A 22,584-nucleotide genomic window follows, 5' to 3' on the forward strand; every position below is an offset into this window, starting at 1 on the left:
GGATCACATATTTACATATAAATTTTTAAACTTTATTATATTATTATTTTATCTGTTTGTTTCATATATTGAACTGGTCCAATTTGGAACTGATAAATTTATTAATTTATTTTTTTATTAATTTATCAATTATAATTTTTTTTATGTACTAGTGGTTTTCCGGCGCTACGCGCCGGGTTTGTCTGTTTTATTCTTAAATGAATTTACAATTTAGTTTATGGTTTCAGTAAAGAAAATGTGTTTAAAAAATTTGAAGATGAATATATGTAGAAAGAGAATGATATTTTTTTTCTGATCCATTTGATAGTGTTTTGCGACAGTAGTGTATTATTTGGTTTTGAAATTTCTTAGGTCAGTGTAGAATAGCATAAGTGGTTGTGAGTTGTGACTGATTGATTCAATAAAAGTAGTATAAAAAGCTGATAGTCGTAACAAAGTAAATTCAGTTGAAATTTAAACATAAAGTAAAGTTGATGTCTGAAAAGGAAACATGTAAATGCTTGTGTTTGTTTTGTGATTATCTTGTTTGAAGGAAGATAATAAATTGTTTCATCATCTTAAACTATTAACAATATTCGCATACTTTATATATGTCAAAGATATGGCAATTTGTTGGAGGCTTCATTTCATACAATTTATTTTAAATTTTATCATTTTACATTATTTACATATTTTGTATATATTAAAGTTTATTATTAAAATATAAATCATTAGACAGGTTTTGAATTTTTTTAATTTTTTTTTAACTTTTTTGGTCTATTAGATTTGAATGTTTACTACTCAAAATTTGTTATGCTTATTATTGTAAATTATATATCACGTGATGAAAAACATATAAAAATGATTTAAGCTTAGCTTAATCTCAATATTTTTATCGTACTTATTTAAGTTTAGTTAAAATATTTTTAAAATGAAAAATCCGTTCAAAATTTATTTTGGCTTTTGAACCATTAAATTTATAGCTTTTAAAGGTATTAGAACATTTATCCCTTTTTTTCCTCGTCCTCCATCTATGTTGATTTATTTGATATATATATATATATTTAGTTTGAGTAATGTTCATAATCGTATTTGCATAATACTGTTATTTTCTGAGAATGAGTTGGTGATCAAAATAATTATTAATAAAGTATAACAAATTTTGTGTAGTTAAATATTTATATTATAGTTGTCTTTGGATATCACATGCTAATACATGATATGTAACTGAACGTCTTTCTCATATATATATATATATATATGTACACACACAAAATAGGCTTGCATTGTCATTGTATATATATCATCCATCGATTACAAAGCAATAATTTAAATTTGTGTTGCTCGTACTATGCAAATAGTATATTGATTAAATGCTTAGATGGGTGGATTTCTATTGATACAGCGCAGTGATTTCTATTGCTCCATATTTGACTTTTACTTCTTCTTTTATTTTAAGAGATTCGCCAAAGTTCATGCAGATAGATCACAAATGTGTTGTGATGTAAACAAGAAACGAAAACATCGTTTTTTAAAACAAAGATAGATTTGCGGACGAAGTCCCAAAAATCTATAAACATAAATCGGTGTGGAGGATGATAGAAGAGAGTATACCAAAGTTTTGAGTGCTATGTTGGAATATATTGCAATCTTTAAGCCATACATCTAAAATTTGTAACATTAAGATGTAAATGTGTTTAAACGTGCCGTAAATTAGTAGTGAAGGAGGTTTACTTTTTTTTAGCTTAATGAAAATGCACCAAGTATTTTCTACCACTGTGCACTTATGTCGACTTCTTCTCGCTGCACCATTTAGGTAGTTGTAACTAAAAATAATTTAAATCAGGTTGGTTGTTGAAATTTTTTTTTAATCAGGGACATTTTAATTAATTTATCTTGCTTGAATATACCTTTCTACGATGATAGATCACTGCAGATTTATTAAACAAATTAATAAACTAAAGGTTTTTTAATTCAAAATAATCTTCTATATTATAGTGTATATCCTTAATTTTATTCTTACACCAGTTTACAATAGAAAATCTAATGAAAAGATAAGTGACTGTAATCAAAAACTTATATATAGATAAACCTGAGGGTTGATAAAAAAATATGGTGATAAACCTGAGTAGATCATATTATGGATGGACTGAAGAGGGCATGGAGATAAAAAAGAAAAGATGAATGTCAACAGTCACTTTACTGAAAACTGATAATTCTTCTTGGTGAGCATCCAAAGCTAAAGCACTTGATGTGCCATGCCAAAATCAGCTTTTGGATTATTCGTTGTGGAAACTGCAAGATCCCAAGTCTCTGACAAACTACAAATAGTGATGGACGCCACTGGTGTTGGATCAGCGTGTTGGCTACACCATCATTGTTCACACGTGCTTTGACTGTGGTCAATGGGTTAATAACTTTTCTGACTACTTTCAGCTTCTACTTGGTTAGACTTGAGTGAATTACAATCTTCTCTGTATATATTCATGGCATCAGTAATGCAGCCTTATGATCATTAAACCTTAAAACAGTAGGGTCTGAACTGAGAAAGCAAACCTAGACTGAGGTTGGTAGAATCTTCCATGTAGCCTTCTTAGATTAGCCTGATCTAAGAAAAGAGATAGGTTTGGCTCTTTAAGAAAAGATCGAAATGCTCTCGAAATTTCTTAGTAAGTATATGTAGAAGCTAGAGCTAGAAACTGTGCTCACCATTCCATACATGAAGCTTGCCATTACGTATTTATCATAAGTTTTCAGTGTCTTCAAGCTAGAGAAGGAAGTAACAAATTATAGAGCTAAAAAGAGAAAAGTAAAAAGAATTTTCAGATATGTTTCAGTCGTTTGCTAACCACGTAAGGGATGAAGATATATTTACATGAGACGGGTTTAAGTTTCCTCTGAGCCGCAAAATAACAATTGGAGGGAAACATCGCCACAATATTGTAAGTGAATCCAAAGAGAAAGAGATAAAACATTGTGACATAAACGAAGTCATTGTACGATGTTAGCATTACCTTAAGACTACTGAACAAACACCTTGGCCCAAGTTATATAGATGTTATTCAATAAAGAGAGACTACTGAACAAACATATAACAACTGGGAATTGAGAAACAGTTTGAGTCGATAGAACATGATGAATCTCATAGATTGAAACTAAGAGAGCACTACCAATTAATGAAATTGTTGAGATGAAACATCACTTTAGCTTCGAAGAAAGTATGAACCTGTTCTTGTTTTCAAATCAAACAAACCGGCTCCTAGGTTACGTTTAAGGCAACAATGTTATAAAGCTAAGTAATAGTAAGCAGATTTACTTTTTCAGGTAGCTACAGCTAAGCTTCTTGGAGGATTTTTACCATGAAATATAACACCATCCATTATCAGTTTGAATCCCGATCAGCTTGCTGGTACACAGAACAATCAAACTCAGTTGACTGTGATAAATGAAAGACAATGACAATCAGATGGATCAAGTTACAGTGTTTAGAATTGTACTTGCTTTTGGAACATGGTTTTCCAAAAGATTTAGCTACAGCCTTGGTATGAGCAACTTCACCACTATTATTTCATGCTCCATCCCGTTTTCAACTTCGTCCATGCATGTCACTCAGATAGCAGATGATATCCATGTAACCACAAATCAAAGAGTGATTTATAGAAAATGTACAGTAGAGACAGGAAATAGAAAAGAATTCAACTTTTTTTGAGGGTGCCATTCTCGACAGCTCATTGATCTTTTCCTTAGAATGAGGCTCAGCATCATCATGCATCACCTTTGGAGCCCCTTTTGGTATCCATGAAACTGCAGTTATCATTCTGAAAAATCAACTGAGCAGAGAAAATTTTTTTTGAAATTCACTTTTGCAGTTCAGTCATAAAAGAAAAACCCAACAACAGACTCGAGGAAAATTTCAGGCAAATGCTAACCTAAAAAACACAGTCTAAAACTTTACCATGATGTTTCACTCACAACTTGAGATCATAACACAAGTTTTAAAGAAAGCTTACCATCAGAAACAAAAACTACAACACTCACTGGTCCAAGACGAGAGCAGCGTTGATGAGCGTCCCCTGGGAAAGAATGAACCAGTTAACAAAAACCTAAAACACTCAATTAATAATTGAAATAAGGATCCGACAAACTTCGTATCAATAAGTACTATATCAATGTCCATCAGCTCCCCGCCTTTCTTCACATGACGGCCCTTTTTCCAAAATCAAATTAGTCTGATGTGAACTCCAAGAAATGTACTTGAAAAGTCGCCATGGTTGAACGTTTCACTGAGAATAAACAGAAGCTAGGAATTAGGGAAAGCAAAAGGATTATACTTTGTCTCTCATACGGTTTGTATTTATATGCAACGAAGGTGGTCATGAAGGCTGAATTAATAAAGCATTGAAGCACAGTCTAAAACTTTACCATGATGTTTCACTCACAACGTGAAAAGTGAAGCTAGGGCTCCGCCAAAGACAATATCAAGTGGGCCATAGCTAAACGGTACACTAATTTAGCGAAGCCCAAACAATAAGTGACAAAGCCCTGATCAAAAATGCTTTTGTCGCCCATTACTTTCCGAAAGAATAAAGCAACGGATGACTTGACGCAACACCAGAATGAACTTTATATGAGATGCCACGTGGCAGAAAAAGCCCTATGCTTCCTGATGATGTGGATAGCCTAAGGAGAGAGACAACTCTCCTTTATTGTATAAGATATGGACAAGCAATGTTCCACTTTCACATATGAAAACATGCAACTTAAAAACAATTTGGTTTCTTTTTACATTGGGCTATAGGCTGAGGCTGTGTACATATTGTATCTCCCATTTAGCACTGCAACGTAACTTATCTTTACAACTAAATCTTCAAATTTTTAAGTGTTTTAATCTGTAATCCGCTGTTAAATGTTCAGATATGCTTGTGTATTTGAAGGCATATAAAATATATCGTTTGGTTTATTGCATGGATAACATTCTTTGTTTTTCTTGAACTTTAAACGTTCTTTAAACCAAATCAACCACATGGACCAACATATTGATAAAAAAATCAATTTAAATAAATTCAAAAAGACAATACACGTACATGAACATTCCGACTTTGCAATTATATCCATAGAGTTTTTGTGTTTCATCTCATCCAGTTTGAAGTTTATATTTATAATATTTTAACATGAGCAATAATTTCTATGAATTGTATTCAATCGAGAGTTTAGGATAATTTGTATTAAGATAATAAATTGTTATTCAGTTATGAATTCTACCATCTCATTTAAAATTTAGTGTCACTGAATTCATATGAAATATTAAAATATACTGTTACTGGAAATATTTTAAGTTAGTAATTTTTCTTAGAAAATTTAGTGATTTAGAGAGTTTTAGTGGATTTCTTATTATGTAACAAAAAATTTAAATCTCATAGTTTTAAATATAATTATAAATTAAGTTAAAATAATATTAAATTCTCTAATCCACCTAAAATATTTTAAAATTCATTAAAATAAATTATTTCTAATTATTTTAAATTTTTAAAGTGAATACACCCTCTAAATATTTAAAATTAGTAATGGTAGGCATGGCACATTTTGGATGGATGAATGACTGACTGCAATGCAATTCCACCATTTTTCAAGTTACCAATCATAATCAAAGACTTCACGACCTACCATGTTGATAATGACATTAGTAAATACATTAAGTTGAATAATGCTTCTTGGAACAATTATTTTTCAAACTTAAATTTACATTAGAAAATTAAGGAATATTTACATGTGTCAACCATTTTGTTAGATCAACAAAGTATTTATTCACAGGAACTATCATATACCATCAGATGTTTTCGAATTATAACTTTATTTTACATATTTCCGTATTAAAAGTTTTAAATTTAACTTTTCATGAGATAATAGTTTGACACATATACCCTTGTGTCTTTAAAGTTCGAAATCTAAAAATCCATAGACCAGATAATATTTGGTCTCCTGTTTCTAATGTCTTTACTACATGCACATTTTGGTTTAAAAAAGCGCTCGCTTACATCAAGGCGAAGTGTAGCGATGTCCCTATCTCAGCACCTCAAGGCGTGACAACATACACAAAGCAAACACTTTCTTACTAAAAAAAACTCTATTTTGAAGTTTCCAAAACTTTATATTTGAAGTTTAAAGGTGTTTTTCTCCAAAAGCAAAACTTCAAACTCAACTTCAAAACTATTTGTATTTTATAATATGGTCCTTATATTGTAAATAACTAACAGATATATAAACATATTACAACAATATTAATTAATAAAATATTCTATTAAAATATAAAAATTTAAATAAAAATAACTGAATTAATATTGAACTTCAAACAAAATACAATATTATTCTATAAAATGATTTTTCGTAATGCATATATGATATATTAGTGCATATCGAAGTAAAAATGGCTCTCCTCATTTTTACTTTGTAGATTACGAGCTAAAAATTGTTGAAATCGAGTGATATTGATACTTGTAAATACATTAGATCGGAACAAGAAAATAAAAGAGAAACATAAAATATTGCTAAAAGACTAATTTATTTTCGATGATATTAATACTCGTGAATATATTTGATATGAACAAGAAAAATTGTACCAAAAATACATCAAAAACAACAACAACAACCATCTTAAGTTACACAAAAAAATTTGGACAATATTTGAAAATTTTGAAGTTTCTGGATCAAACTTACTTGACTATTAGTGTTGTTGTAATATTTAAATTTGTGTAATAGTTATGTCTTCATGTAACTTTTTAAAAAAAATTGTTAAGTTTCGTTTGTAGATTATTGTTGTCTAAATCTAGTTTAAAATATTTTAAATCTTATTTAAAGTTTTATTTAATTTTATGTGTAAAATTTAAAATCCGTAAAAAAAATTTAAAATATTTATGAGATATATTTTTTTTTAAAGATTAAAACAATAAACGAAGAAATATTTATGAATCATAAAAGTGGTGTGTGATTGTATGGACCAAAATGTAAATAAAATATGAAACTTCAAATTTAAAGTTTTGAATAGTGAAACTTCAAATATAGAGTTTCACTCTTCAAAACTTCAAATTTGAAGTTTTGAAGTTTCTTTTTGGAGAACAAAAAACTTCATATTTGAAGTTATAGAGTGTCTTTTAGAGATGGTCTAAGTGGCATTGTGCATAAAGCGACACTTTACTGTTTTTGATTCAAACCGAATTGGTTTGTCAAAATTAGAATATTAAACCGAATTACAATCGAAAAGAACACATACCGGGTTTTCTGCTATTCTCCTCATTATTCACGTGAATTCAAGGCTTTGGTTTCTGATGTTTCTTCTCCTCTTTCTACACTCGTGATTACTCTTCTTTTATGTTTTGCTTTTAACTTCTATTGTATCTATGCCTATGTATATGCATTACCGTTTTATTGTTTCATACACAAAGTGCTAGTTTTGTGTCGCAGTGGCGCAAGGTGAGACCGTGAGAGGCGAGTCACCCATTGCCTCACTACGCCATGCGCCATTTAAAACCAAGATGCACCTTGGCTCCTGAAAATTTGGAGGTGACTTGCACATTTAATCACCCAACCTGATCCCACAACTATTGGAGGGACCTGACTCTCCATCTTTTCATGGTAATAATGGTGGAGAGTCATGACGGTTCCCATGTTGGAATCGACACCAAGCTTCGGAAGCTAACATAACTGATACCTTTTGTCTCTATAGTGTGGGTTTGAGTTTTCGTTACAAAAATGTTTAGGTAGATTATACTCTCCAAACAATATCTATGTGGCAAGCCTATAGACAAATGGAGCCTGCATGTGTTCTTTCATTGGTCGTTTACTCGTCTTAACCTTTCTACTGGATTTTGCTTTTAAAGTTCATATTGGATGTGATGGGTGTTCTGTTCCAGATTGCACGGGCTGAAACTGCAATTAGTTTAAGTTTTGAACAAGGATAGTGAATGCTTTGTTTCTTCGCAATGGTTTTTGAAGCCCGTAAGTCTTAAGTAATCATGTATTTTATGCAGTATGACATGCTTACAAAGGACATTGTCTCAAATATTTTGTATTATAAAACCAAGAAGCAGCAAGAACAACGTATATTAATTTATGTACACAAATGTAGCCAAAGCAAAGTTGAATAGAGAAACTCAACGAAGAAGAAAGAAGTTTGCAACAAGCTTATAATGAACAAAGATTGAAAACTACTCCGCTCACCGGTTCTGCTTCCTTATCAGTGTTTTCTTCAAAAAAAGACCCGAACCATATTTTAACGGAAGCAAAGCCATTTCTTCTGCAAACATATAAGTACCTTATATCACGTGAGTAGTCAAGATTGGGTTTGTGAGGTATGTATGAGGAAGAAAAGAAGAACATACCTTTTCTCGTGGGATATGGGAATTACGTTTATTATGATGGTTTTTGTTCTGATGGTTATGATGGTTGTGGTTTTTCTGATGAGACTCATTGTTTATCGGAGGTGTAACCAGACTCTCAGGTCCTGCAACAGCTGTTTTCTTGGTCTTCTTGTCGTCACGAGCGTTGTTGAAAATGACGGTGAATCCTTGGGCGGCGCCTGGACTACTCGCGTCCCATTCCCCAAACTTTGGCAGTTGTCTTCCTCTATTTCCCTACACACCGCCAAAATAAAATGAGATTAGCCTCTCTTGATAAGCCAAAGTTTGAGACCTTTTTCAAGATAAAATTAAGGACAAAAATTGTATCACGATGTGAAGATGTATATTGTTTTTACCGTTGCCATTATCGATATTAGAACAGATGATCTCGGTTCTAGCAGAGACAGGGAATGATGATGATGATGATGGTGATGATGATGATGATGATGATGATGATCTGGGAAAAAGGAAATGAGGTTGTAATATAGAGGAGGAGAGAGGAAGAACACGTCGTCCTTGTGAAAACAGCAACAATCTCCTTTTTTCATACACACCTTTCTCTATCCCGCGGCTTTCCCAACAGAAATAACTAAACTAAATTAGTAAATATTAAAAATAAAAGATATTGAAGAACAAAGACTAAAAACATGGAGCATGGCAAAGTTTCAGCAGCCTTTAAAGATTTTTAGGATTTTTTAGGTTGGTAGTATTTATATATTTTTCTTCTAAGAAATCACTTGAGTTTTTAATTAAGTGATTTATTGGCAATTTTTAGGCTAAAACAATTAGTCTGCGGACGGAGTGCATTTACATTTTGGTTTTTTTTTAGGTGGAATATGTATACAAGCAAGGTAAGGCCAATGAGTTTGTTAGACCATGACTAACCTCAGTATCTTAACTGGGATTCTTATCTTCGGATAAGAGACTTCTTAGTTTTTCTTAGATTTTAACTAAGAAAAACTAAAAACGGTCTATTAAATAAGAGATATAAGAGTCGTCTCTTAACAGAAAAATGTAAAAAATAAAATAAAATCATGAGTTAAGAATTCCGACTAAAAGATTAGGGTTAATCATGCTCTTAAATCCCTACATCATCTCTCATAGGGTCATTTATTAAAATAATTATGTAATACTACTAAAAAAAAGTTTAAGATGGGTCAAAGTAAAGGTTCGAACTAGTGTCATGGGGGTCAAGCTAATGGATCTCAACCAAATGTTCCAGCCAAAATCAGTCATACATAAGCTAAACTCATTTATTTGCAGAAGTCATGTGGGTCAACTGACCCCCTCTCCACCATATGGCTCCGCCACTGGCCACAAAAACGTCAGCAAGCTTTTGTATAGAATAGAGCCTTCTCACAGACCCACATGTCACACTACAAGAAAACGTAGCAGTAACAACGGCGTTTTACGACGAAATTATTTCCTCGTAAATTTACATCAGCTTTACAACGCAATTACGACGCAACTAACTCAGGAGTCTCCCGATGGATTACCCGTCACATTGTCCACCGAAGAAGCCGACAGAATCTTCGAAGAGGTAGTACAACTAGAAATTTTTGTTTACATTATTTTTAATAACTATATTAATATATGTTTTAATTTTATAGCTGGCTCCTAGAAAGAAGGGACGAATAGTCGGTATAGGCTCTGTTAACGAAGTTGCAAGGGCAACTTCGTCATACACTTCGAGACGGGATGAAGAGACTTTTCAGATGAAAGCTCGAATGGATAGCCAGCAGGTTCGTTTAGACTCTCTTGAGGATTTGCTAGACGTGATGGCCGTGGGAAATCCGCTTATGCAGAGAATGTTGAGTGACAGACGAGCCGCTCTTGGGTTGCCAGTACGAGATCCCCAAGAGTCCGATCCAACCCGTCAACAGCCGAGCAACCCTACCGACTACTTCGATGATATGTAGTTTTTTTAATATTTCGGTTTGTATTATGAATTTAAATATTATGACTTTTAAATGCTTTTTTAATATATGTTTTTTATTTTCATATTTCGTTTTAAAATTAAAATAATTTAAAATTCCGAATTTTAAATAAATTCAAATATATATTATAAAATTAAATATATTTGAGGTTAAAAAAATATTCAAAATCTATATTATAAAACGAAACGTCGATGTAAACTCGACGTAAATATTTACGACTGATTACCGTCGAAACATTTACGTGGAGTTTACATCGAAATATTTACGAGGGTTTTACATCGAAATGTTTACGTGTTCGTTACAACGAAAGTATTTACGTCTGCTTTACATCGAATCCATTACGTTGAGTTTACTACGAATTATTACGTCTCGTTTACGATGAAACTATGCCCTGCGCTTTACGAGGAATATATTTTGTCTTAAAGTTAACAAGTCATTTACGACGAAACTTCGGTTACGACGGACGTTTTACGACGAAACGTGTTTCGAGGTTAATGCGTCGTAACATCCCGTTTACGACGAAGGTACAACGTATATTTCCCTCGTAAAAAATATGTTTTCTTGTAGTGTCACGTACAAGCACCTGCAAAAGCAGCATCGATGTGTCTCACTTGCAGATAGAAACGTTCTTAAATTTCTAAGTTGGTTACAACAAGTGAAATCAGATTTTGATTGATACATGTCAAATATTATTTTTAAAGTAATACCAACTAGTTGTAGCCTCTAGACAATAATTTGACCCACGCCCCTAGAAAGAAAGAAATGATCCATGTATACTTTGCCCTTTGTTATTGTCTACAGCCACTACAATGCCTTCTGAGTCGTACGTTTCAAATTTCTGAAGATAGAAAAGATATCCAAAACTCAGTACAACTTCAAATGCACTTGAAACATTCTGATGACTAAAGATAATACTGACCTGTAAGGACTTGAGTCAAGAGTCAAACATATTCTCTTTAGATGTGAAAAATCAAGTAGATGTCCATGAAAGTAAATGAAGAACAAGAGAGATAATGCTTAAGAACAAGAGAGAGAGAGAGAGAGAGAGTAACTCAAGAGTAAGAGAGTTAGAGTAAAGAAGGATTTTGTTTCCTTAATTTTTTAGTTCACAATTTTACAATACTTAAAAGGCTCAGAGATTAGATACAAACAAAGAGAGAAATAATAAAGAATGGTGCTTCAAGATAAGCTGAAAGGGACAGCACCTCAACAACTCTTTTTTCCTTTCTCCTCTATATAGATCATGTGACTTTAAATTATTTAGAACTTCAACTTGTCTCTGATCTTGCCAACGGTCTGGTTGACCTTCGAACACATCTTGGACGAGTTTGAACTTGTAAGACTGCTTCTCAAGTCTGGTTCTCAAGTCAAGTCTGGTTCTCAAGTTTGGTTCTATATTTATGTCAATATTCCCCCTCAAGCTTAACCATAAGGTATGGTTGAGCTTGGAACCATGAAGATATCCCTCATTAAAAACTCTTGTGTGAAAAATCCAATGGGACAAAAACACACAAGAAGAAAAAGAGTAGATGATTCATGGATTTAGAGGATCATGATCTAGGCAAGTCTATGAGTCCCAATCTTGGATGGATGAACTCACAGAATTTGGTGTTTGCTCCTTTGGTGAAGATATCTGCTAGCTGGTCTTCACTTCTAGTGTAGCAAGGTAGAATGATTTTCTGCTCCAGAACTTGTCTAACCTTGTGACAATCCACTTCAATATGCTTTGTCCTCTCATGAAACACTGAGTTTGAAGCTATATGAATGGCTGCTTGGTTATCACAGTGCATTGTAACTGGTGTTGTTGTCTCTATGCCCAAGTCCCTTAGAAAGTTTATGATCCAAATGAGCTCACTGGTCAGCTTCCTCATTGCTCTATATTCTGCTTCAACACTTGAATATGATACCACATTCTGCTTCTTGCTCTTTCAAGTAACCAGATTGCCCCCTATAAAGGTGCAATAACCAGTAGTAGACCTCCTGTCCACTCTATCTCCAATCTAATCTGCATCACAATATCCCACAATTTCAGTGCTCTTGTTGCAACCCATCCAAACACCTTGACCAGGAGCCTCCCTTAGATATCTCATGATCCTCTCCACCATATTCCAATGGTGAACCTTTGGTGCTTGCATATACTGGCTGGCTTGATTCTCAGCAAAGCAGATGTCTGGTCTTGTAATGGTGAGATAGATCAGCTTCCCAACCATTCTTCTATAGAGCTTAAAGTCGCCAAAAGGAGTGTCCTCAATCTCCCCCTCACGCAAGACTTTGTAACCCTCTTCAAGTGTTGTCTTAGCTACTCTTGCTCCAAGCTTTCCTGCCTCATTTAAAAGATCAAGTGTGCACTTTCTTTGAGATAAGAAAAGCCCCTCTTTAGAACGGCATATTTCTATCCCTAGAAAGTACTTTAGCTCACCCAAATCTTTAATATCAAAGCTAGATTTAAGAAAAGCTTTAGTAGAGATGATACTTTCCTTGTTGCTTCATGTGATGATGATATCATCCACATAGATCAGAATCACTACAATTCCTTGCTTGCTTGTAAGGGTGAAGAGAGTATGATCAGCTTCTGATTTTACAAACCCTCTTCCATTGAGAGTTGTACTCAGCTTGTGATACCAGGCTCTTGGTGATTGTTTTAAACCATAGATGGCCTTCTTTAATCTTAGGACATTTCCTGGCTTGACCAGGTCTTCCATACCAGGTGGTGGTCTCATGTAAACCTCATCCTCTAGCTCTCCTTGTAGAAAAACATTCTTGACATCCATCTGCCATAAATCTCATTCCAAGTTCACAGCAAGGAGAGAACAATCCTTATGGTGTGGAGCTTAACTACTGGTGCAAAAGTATCCATATAGTCTTCTCCATAGACTTGAGTGTATCCTCTTGCAACTAGCCTTGTCTTTCTCCTTTCTGGCTTTCCATTTGCCAAGTACTTGATGGTGAAGAGTAGGCGACTGGTGACTGCTTTCTTCCCTTTAGGAAGCTCAGTTTCATGCCAAGTATCATTCTTGATCATGGCTCCAACTTCATCTCCAACAGACTCTCTCCACTCATCTTCCTCCATAGCTTCTTCATAAGTCTTTGGAGCATATTTTTGATCTAGGTTGGTGATGAAAGCTATATGATCTTGAGGATAGCTTGCAAAGAGCATGTTGCTTGGATAGGATGAGCCACTGCATTACTGTTGAAGTATACTCTGGTGTCGACCCACTTGGATGTTTTTTTCACTCTAGTACTCCTCCTCAATGGTTGAATCTGCTCTTCTACCACTGCTTCTTCCTGTCCTTGATCACCATCATATTGATCTCCAGATTCAGCTCCATCTTGATCATGAACTGATGCTGAATCATCTTCTGGTGTTTCTGGTGTTGATTCATGATCATTGTCCCCCTCGGGATCAGGATGGACTGGCTCAACAATTGGTACTGCTTCTTCAATGGTTACATCCACTGGTGTTGATGGAGAAGTTCTAGGCGCCTCACTGCTCTGAGGCTTACTGATTCCTAAACTTTCCAGGATGATCTTCAGGTTGTTTGCTCTATCAGTGAGAGATCCCTAAGGTTTTCCCAGCTCTTCTCATCATAGTACCCCTTTGATTCCACAAACTTGGCATCCCTTGAGACCATTACCCTTCTTGAGTCTGGCAGGTAACACTTGTATCCTTTATGTGTGTGAGAGTATCCTATGAACATAGCTTTGATATTCTTGGGATCAAGCTTAGTCCTTTGCTCACCTGTTAGCAACACATAGCACATACACCCAAACACAGTGGGAACATTTTAAGATACCACTTCTCAATTAAGAGATTATATAAACTCCTTAGATATCAAAACGATACTTGTATTACATATCTTTATAGATATCTAAAATTAATAATTTAACTTAATTATACAAAATGTATTAATACTTAGGGCTGTTCAATATGGTAAAACCGAACCGTACCGAACCGAACCTAACCGAAATAGACAATATGGTTTGGTTTTGGTATATACCATATAAACCGAATGGATATAATTTTATAAAAACCGTAGGATTTGGATATGGTTTGGTATGTAACCGATTAAACCGAATAAACCGAACAAAACCGATTAAAAGTAGAAACATGTAAATATATATTTATTTTATAACAATACATGAAAATCTATTTGTTACATAAGTTAAATTTGTGTTAATAACTATTACCATAATTTTATAGTAATAAAAAACCATAATTTGTAAAACACTTGAACTATAATTAAATAACAATACATCGCAATTCAGACATCTTATTTTCTAAGTCTTTTTTTGATCTTTTTGATTTATTTTAGTCTTCACTAAATTAATATGAAGATTATAAATTTGATGGACAATAATTAATGTAAAATTTTCAATTGAAAAAGCATGACTTTAATGAACACTAAATATGAAAGAGTGGAAAAACTTTTATTTCATGTTTCTATTTTGTTTTATATTTTTATTTTCAAAATTTAAAGCTTTGATTATAGTTATAAATTTGATTATTTTATTTTATGATAGAAGCATTTTTATTTTTTTGTTCATTTATTTGAACATGTAATATATTTTTAATAAATTACTGTGTTGACAATATGACTCTAAAATTCATATAATATGATCTCAAACAAAATAATTATGTTTTTTGATATAAAACCGAATAAACCGAAAACCGACGGTATATAAACCGAACCGAACCGAAGTAAATATGGATTTAGAATGGTAGTTATATTTTACTAACCGAAATACCGAAAACCGAAAAAAACCGAACCGAAACCGAACCGATATCCGGATTGAACACCCCTATTAATACTATATTATTAAGAAACCTTCAAAGTTTTTTTAACTGATGGGTAGAGCCTATTTACTATATTTATAAGATCAGAAGTGATTTGGAGATAAGTGATGATTTTGGAACATTTTGGAGATATTTGGAGCAAGCACCCAAGATGACCATCGAGTTCGACCATCGGTCGATATTGGAGAAGAATAATCGATCGATGTTCATATCATGACATCGATCGACAGCGAAGCTCGCAGGAAGCCCGTTTGGTCACAGCCGACTTGAAGTCCAAGTCTTCACCAATTTACAAGATTACCCCTGATGAGTTTTAACCTAATTATATAAGCTTTGCCACCATGTTAAAGGCAAAGTGTGCTTTTCAAGTTTTATTATTTCACAGCAAGATTTTTGATAGATTGGAGAGAAGATCCAAAATTATAATTTGTGATTGGAACTCCATTAATATATATTTATTATTCTAATGAATTTTTCTTACCTAATTGTTGTTATGAATTGCTTAGACATGTCTGAGTAGTTTCATTGTTAGATTTTAGGGTTTAAATAGGTTAAAAGGGATTAGCCTCAACTATAGATTGTTGAGTTGTGGTAATTGTTATTAGGATTGTTCACTAATGCATGTCTCTAGATTAGCTACCTAGAACCTGCCCTAGGATTGATAGATAAAAGCGAGAGCTTCATTCTCATCCTGAAAACATTCTAACTGAGCTAAGTTTCTTGCTATGAGTAAGGCGAGAGCTGATCTAGTGAGCTTAGTAAGCATTCATTCAACCCGCGCATAAAGCTTAACTAGAAGCGCGTCGATCAGTGGCGGAGCCAGAAAATTTTTGTACCGGGGTCGGAAAAAAATCAAAAATATAATTTATATACCACAAAAACTACATGTACTCTAGGCACACTCCATTTTCTGTTGAATGTAAAAATTTATTCAAACAAAAAAACGTTTGTACAATGACCGCTTCTTTGTTTAGAGTGTTCTGTATTTTTAAAGTTTTCAAGAAAAGAATAGCAAAAACGAATAAAAACAAAGCTCTATCTCTATCTCTAAGATCTTCTCAGACCGAACCACATGATTATTGCAGTTCTACTCTACGCACACTTATAGCTTAAAACTTTTTTATAACAGTTTTATTGGCTAAAAATATAAAAAACCAACCTAAAATTTAACTAAAAAATAATTATAGAGCACGAGTTAAGAGTCTGCCGTCATCTTCTGTTCCCGAGGAAGAGGAACATATTTTCTTTTCTTTTTATGTTTACTTGTTTTATAATATTTCTATATTGTAAATTAGATGGACCTAATACAATTTGGGAGTAAACTAACATATTACTAAAGATTAAAATAACAAAACATATTTAGGGATTTTATATTTTTGGATAATTATCAAAAAATGAGTTTAAAACTAATATAACTCCAAAGTTTCAATGATATAAAGTATAATTATTTTAGTTGAATAATTAAATTTTATCTTCAGTGTTTAGTAATTATTTTTTTTGGGTCAAAATTATTTTTTTAGTGGGGTCAACATAAATTTTGCTTAAAACAAAACAATATTTTTTTTAAAGTAATGGGGTCAGCTGACCCCCCTCCTCATATGCTGCCTCCGCCCCTGGCGTCGATCGATATCATTATTGAATAATCGATCGACGGAGCAAAAGCTGTATCGATCGATATCCCTATAGGATCATCGATCGACACTTTCTATTGGTCGACATACGATAGTTGAGATCATTAGATCTAGTTAATAGACAAGTCCAAACATTGCAAACGCTGATGGACTTGTTGACTAAGTAGTTAAACTTTACATTATCATGCATGCAACTCATTAGCCATCTATATTTTTTTAACTTAAATTAAAATATTAAATAACTAAAGTCAACCTTTTAAATTTGAAGTTCCTACTATATTTATATAACTATATTATATAATGTACATATAGTTATACTACTATATTTTAATTAATCAGTTTCTTCGGTTTATATACCAAATCATGTCCATATACTGCAGTTTTTTAAAAAATAAAAACCATTTGGCAGATTCGATATTAGCAAACCCAAACCATTTTCTCTAGTTCGGTTTGGTTTTAATCGATTTTACCGGACCGAACACCCTAAATTTGAGAATTTGTGATTGACCTTTATCACTTCAATGTTGTTTCTTAGTTCTTTAAGGTCTCAGCCACCGGAAACGTGATTTTTGTGGGAATCTGAAAGCCATCAAGAGATAATTGAAACTAATTTTTTATCCCCTTTTCTTTTGATATTTTGTTTGCTAAACTTCGACATATTTTTGAAGGAAAGACATCTTCTAGATGACTCAATACAATTTGCTGAAATAATTGCTTTGCTAAAATAGTTAATTGTCTACAATAAGAAATAAAAGACTCAAACTAACCTTTAGACAATGTCGATTTATAAGTTTGTTTATATGATTAGATATTGATTTTATTAAAACATAAATATATATAAGTTTTTTAATAGAAAATTTATTTTATTTTATTATTTAAAATAATTAGAAATTTTTTTTTAAGTTTATAATAATAATTTTTATAAACTAAAATAAGAAAGTAGTAATATGATTATATTATTAAATAACTGAATTAGCACACATATATAAAAGTTGTGTTTTATTTGGTTTGATTAAAAAGGAAAATACAACTTGTAACTTAAATTAAAATATTAAATTACTAAAGTCAACCTTTTAAATATGAAGTTCCTACTATATTTATATAACTATATTATATAATTTACATATAGTTATACTACTATATTTTAATTAATCAGTTTATTCAATTTATATACCAAATTATATCCATATACCGCAGTTTCTTAAAAATAACAACCATTTGGTAGATTCGATATTAGCAAACCCAAACCATTTTCTCTAGTTCAGTTTGGTTTTAATCGATTTTACCAGACCGAACACCCTAAATTTGAGAATTTGTGATTGACCTTTATCACTTCAATGTTGTTTCTTAGTTCTTTAAGGTCTTAGCCACCGGAAACGTGATTTTTGTGGGAGTGGGAATCAGAAATCCAACAAGAGATAATTGAAATTAATTTGTTATCCACTTTTCTTCTGATATTTCGTTTGCTAAACTTTCGACATATTTCTGAAGGAAAGACATCTTCTAGATGACTCAATACAATTTTCTGAAATAATTGCTTTGCTAGAATAGTTAATTGTCTACAATAAGAAATAAAAGACTTAAACTAACTTTTAGACAATGTCGATTTATAAGTTTGTTTTCCAATGTATTCGTAACCATATCAATACATTATAAACGAAGGATTAAAAGAAACCTATTGATATACGGGTATTGATAGTAGAGGAGATCAGTTGGTTTTTCAGAAAGATGATTGACTGAAAGAAATTCCACGCGAACAATAAATTAAGAAATAACTTGGTTGGAGAGGAAACAAATGTGAAAAAAATGAGATGGTCTAAAAAGTAAAAATGCAGAGCAGTAACAAAAGATTGAATAGAATGAAGAACAATGATATGTGAAGAGATAATGAAACCAAATATAATTTGTTACAAATTTCTGTTAAAAATCAACACAATCTTTACCCAGACCTTACAGTGGATTCGCTTATTGATCCTCATTTGCGACGATAGAATTCGCCGGCGATCCAGGCTTTGCTGGACCCACAGGATGTGAAATTAATAGAAAGTATACCATTGAGTAGAACTCGGATGGCAGACAAAGATGGATATTATTTCAAAAATAATGGAAAATACACGGTTAAATCTGGATATCAGGTTAAATCTGGATATCCAGATAAGGAAAAACCACCAGTAGTGTTTGGACACACAGTGGATATTTTGAAGGCATATTGCTGGAAAATACAAGATTAAGCATTTTCTAGATACCCAACATTTTGGAAAAAAGGTAAGAGCTTTATGCAATAAGAAGTTACCTAATGAAGAAAAATAAGACATGGAGACTTACCAAAACGCTCAATCTGTTATAAAGGAGGAGACATGAGAGAAGACTCTGTTAGAAGACTTCCACAAAGTCTTCTGGTGCATTATATTTTAAAAGACTTTCGAGAAAACTTTCCAGAAGTCTTCCAGAGTTAAATCCAGATCTGAAAAACCTGCATATCCATAAAGGTTTTAATGGCTTCAAAATAGAGAAAATGAATGGAATATAGATAGATTTACCTTTATAAAACACACAAAAATAGATATCCAAAATTTATAGATTTACCTTTAAATGAGTGGAAGATCATGTGATAAAAAATAGAGAAATTAGGCTTCATGTACACTAAAAAAACCAATATTTGCAAAATACCCTAGGACTAATTTTGACACTGTTGATATTTTTATAATACATAATTACCCCTGCCCTAACTATCTGAATCATTCTCTATCTTGTGTCTTCTTATAATTTTCTGCCCAGAACAATCTTCTTATTTCTCTCTCTCTCTCTCTTGTATTTTCTTAAAATCACCAAACACAATTTTTTTCCTATTAATCTACAAATGTTTTTTTTTCATATCTTTTCTATTTCCAACGATCGATGTGAATCAGCAACAGGTACGAAAATTTTAATTAATACAGAGTATGAATCTAATGAGTACTATCCTCACATGAGTTTTTCTATCTGTCATCTCTATCCTTTTACTCAATTTAACCGTGATATGAAGTCTAAGAAATTTTGTTTAATATACATGTGAGATCTCTTCGATTCATTCGCTGGTAAAATCATATGGTTGTATTGATGGTTTGTATAATCAAGAAATATAGAGATTTCCCGACATTGATGAAACTTGAATCTAACATTTAAGTTATTTGTGCTTGTAGTCGATATTTATTAAGTTAACGGATAATTGTTTGATTACATGCTACAAATCAAATATTGTGAGCATATGCATGTTTGGTTAGTTGTTAATAAGCCGGTGGATGCTGATTTTTTCACAAAATATAAATGTTGATAAATGTTTACTTAGCTGTTGTAAAACATGTTAACAGCCTTTTAAAACGGTTTGTCATTTAAAAAAAATAGCTTGTCTTGGCTGTTAAATAGTTTGTTAGATGCTATTAAATAAGTTAGTAGGTTAAAACAAGTCAAATAATAGTTTACGTTGAAACTTTGTATTCATGTTATATATAACATATTATGATTAGTTGATATATGTTTGGTTAACTGTTACAAAATATGTTATCGCTTTTTACATTGTTTGGTAAAATGGTTAAAGTAGCAATCATCTATTACACAGCTGAGGTGTTGGCTGTTAAATAGTTTGTCTTGGCTGTTAAATAGTTTGTTAGATGCTATGAAATAAGTTAGTAGGTTAAAACAAGTCACATAACAGTTTACGTTGAAACTTTGTATTCATGTTATATATAACATATTATGATTAGTTGATACATATTTGGTTAACTGTTACAAAATATGTTATCGCTTTTTACATTGTTTGGTAAAATGGTTAAATTAGCAATCATTAACTAATATATATATATATATATATTATGTTAGAAGTTACAAATTATGTTAACGTGTTAACTTAATCATTATCTATTCAACTAGTATTATCCTAGCGGTTAACAATTATTGTAGCATATATAATCAAAATTTAGGGTAAGAAAGAGAAACATATAAAAATTTAGGGCAGGGGTAAAACGAGAAAGGGAAACAAAAATATCTACAGTGGACATGAGTTTTTCTTGCTTTAGGGTAGTTTCTTAATTTCTTGGTGATTTAGGTATATTCAGCCAGTTGTCTCTAAAAAGTTATGCAATAACAAGTTAAATTAGTGAGAAAGATATGATAAAAAAAATGAAAATTTGATAAAAAGTTTGGTGTTTTTAAGTTTAAAAAGATTAGAAAGAGGTTGGGAACTGTTAGTTTGGAAAAATGTAAGAGCTTTATTCAATAAAATGTTACCAAATTGAAAAAAATCAGACATGAAGATTTACCATAATGCTCAGATATGTTATGAAAGAGGAGACATGGAAAAAGACAAGAAGTCTTCTACGCATAATATTTTAGAAGACTCCGAGAAGACTTCTCAAAAGTCTTCCAGACTCTTATCCAGATTTGAGAAACATGCATAGCTAAACATACTGTATATCAAAAAACGTTCAAATGACTTTAAAAAGAAAAAAATGAGGGAAATATTAGATATATCTATCTTTATAGAACACGAAAAAAATAGATATCCAAAATTTATAGATTTAAATTTAAAGGAGTGGAAGACGAGAACAATGTGATAAAAAATCAGCAAAAACAAGATAAATTAGTGAGATGAGACAAAAAAGTGAAATATTCATATAAAGTTTGATGTTTTTAAGTTCAAAGAGATTAGAGAGAGATTGGAGAATTATAGTGAGAATCATTACATTTTTGTGGAAAAACGGCCGATTAGTACATGAACTAGGGTCATATTGCCTAATCAATACCCAAACTATTTTAATGTGCGTATTTATACCTGATCTCACAAATATTTGAATTTGATACCTGGATTTGTAGAAAATGGCTTTTACGTACCCACGACTGACACCGTGTCATTTGACCAGTCATCATGCTGATGTGGCACAGAGTTACGGTCAAACGTTTCAACGATGTCCTTTCCATTAAAAAAAAAATAAATGGAGCTTCCTAGCGTCGAACCCGGGTCTGAAGCTTTAACTCGAACATCCTAAACGATTTGTGCTACTAAATAAACTTTGTTCATATACACACCTAATACCTATGACGTCGTTTAGAAAATATTAAAAAAAAAGCTAACTGAGTATCAAACCCGGAACTCTAAACAATTACAATGACATTATATACCAGTTTTGCTAGTGGAGATACATTGTTTCCTCATGTAACGACAACTATATGACTTTGTTAAACGCCTATTAGAATTTAAAACAATCAGTTAAACTCTCCTCACCGAAATTCTCTTCCTTTCCCCAATTCGATGAATCCTAAATAAAATCACGAGTGAGATTATGTGTAATCATGAGGCGTTGATTGGTTTGGAGCGATTCGATCGAGTTTAGTACAGAACAATCGACACTAAGGGCGTTTTAATCCTTCGAAAATGGGGTAAAATTTATGACCATAAACGTCATTACATAACTGTAGTTTTTTGGTTCTAATACGGTTATGTAATGACGTTTATGGTACTTTGATGATGCTTTTGGACTTGAATGAATGTAATGATGCTTATTAAACAAGAAGACCTAGATTATAATCTTATAGTTCTTGTTTTGTCAATTGAAAGATTTAAATGTAGCTTCACAAGAAGAAGATAAAGAATAAAAATAAATTATATTTCCTCGATCTAACATATATTATTATTAGTTGCATATATGAACAAAGTTTATTCCGTAGCACAAATGGTTTAGGATGTTCGAGTTAAAGCTTCAGACCCGGGTTCGACGCTAGGAAGCTCCATTTATTTTATTTAAATTGAAACGACATCGTTTGAAACGTTTGACCGTAATTCTGTGTCACATCAGCATGATAACCGATTAGAT

General features: G+C 32.2%; 1 protein-coding gene across 1 annotated transcript; it reads right to left on the bottom strand.

The window, feature by feature from the left end:
• Positions 1 to 8,025: 8,025 nt before the first annotated feature.
• On the bottom strand, positions 8,026 to 8,970 carry LOC106414545 (hybrid signal transduction histidine kinase M-like). The gene is made up of 3 exons (XM_048777056.1): positions 8,729 to 8,970; positions 8,355 to 8,606; positions 8,026 to 8,269 (listed from the first exon to the last, which is right to left on the bottom strand). The coding sequence occupies exons 1-3, from the start codon at positions 8,918 to 8,920 to the stop codon at positions 8,246 to 8,248; spliced, it is 468 nt and encodes a 155-aa protein (XP_048633013.1). The 5' UTR covers positions 8,921 to 8,970; the 3' UTR covers positions 8,026 to 8,245.
• Between the last annotated feature and the right edge of the window lie 13,614 nt (positions 8,971 to 22,584).

The sequence above is a fragment of the Brassica napus genome, chromosome A1 (genome assembly GCF_020379485.1).
Source record: "Brassica napus cultivar Da-Ae chromosome A1, Da-Ae, whole genome shotgun sequence".
NCBI lineage: Eukaryota > Viridiplantae > Streptophyta > Magnoliopsida > Brassicales > Brassicaceae > Brassica > Brassica napus.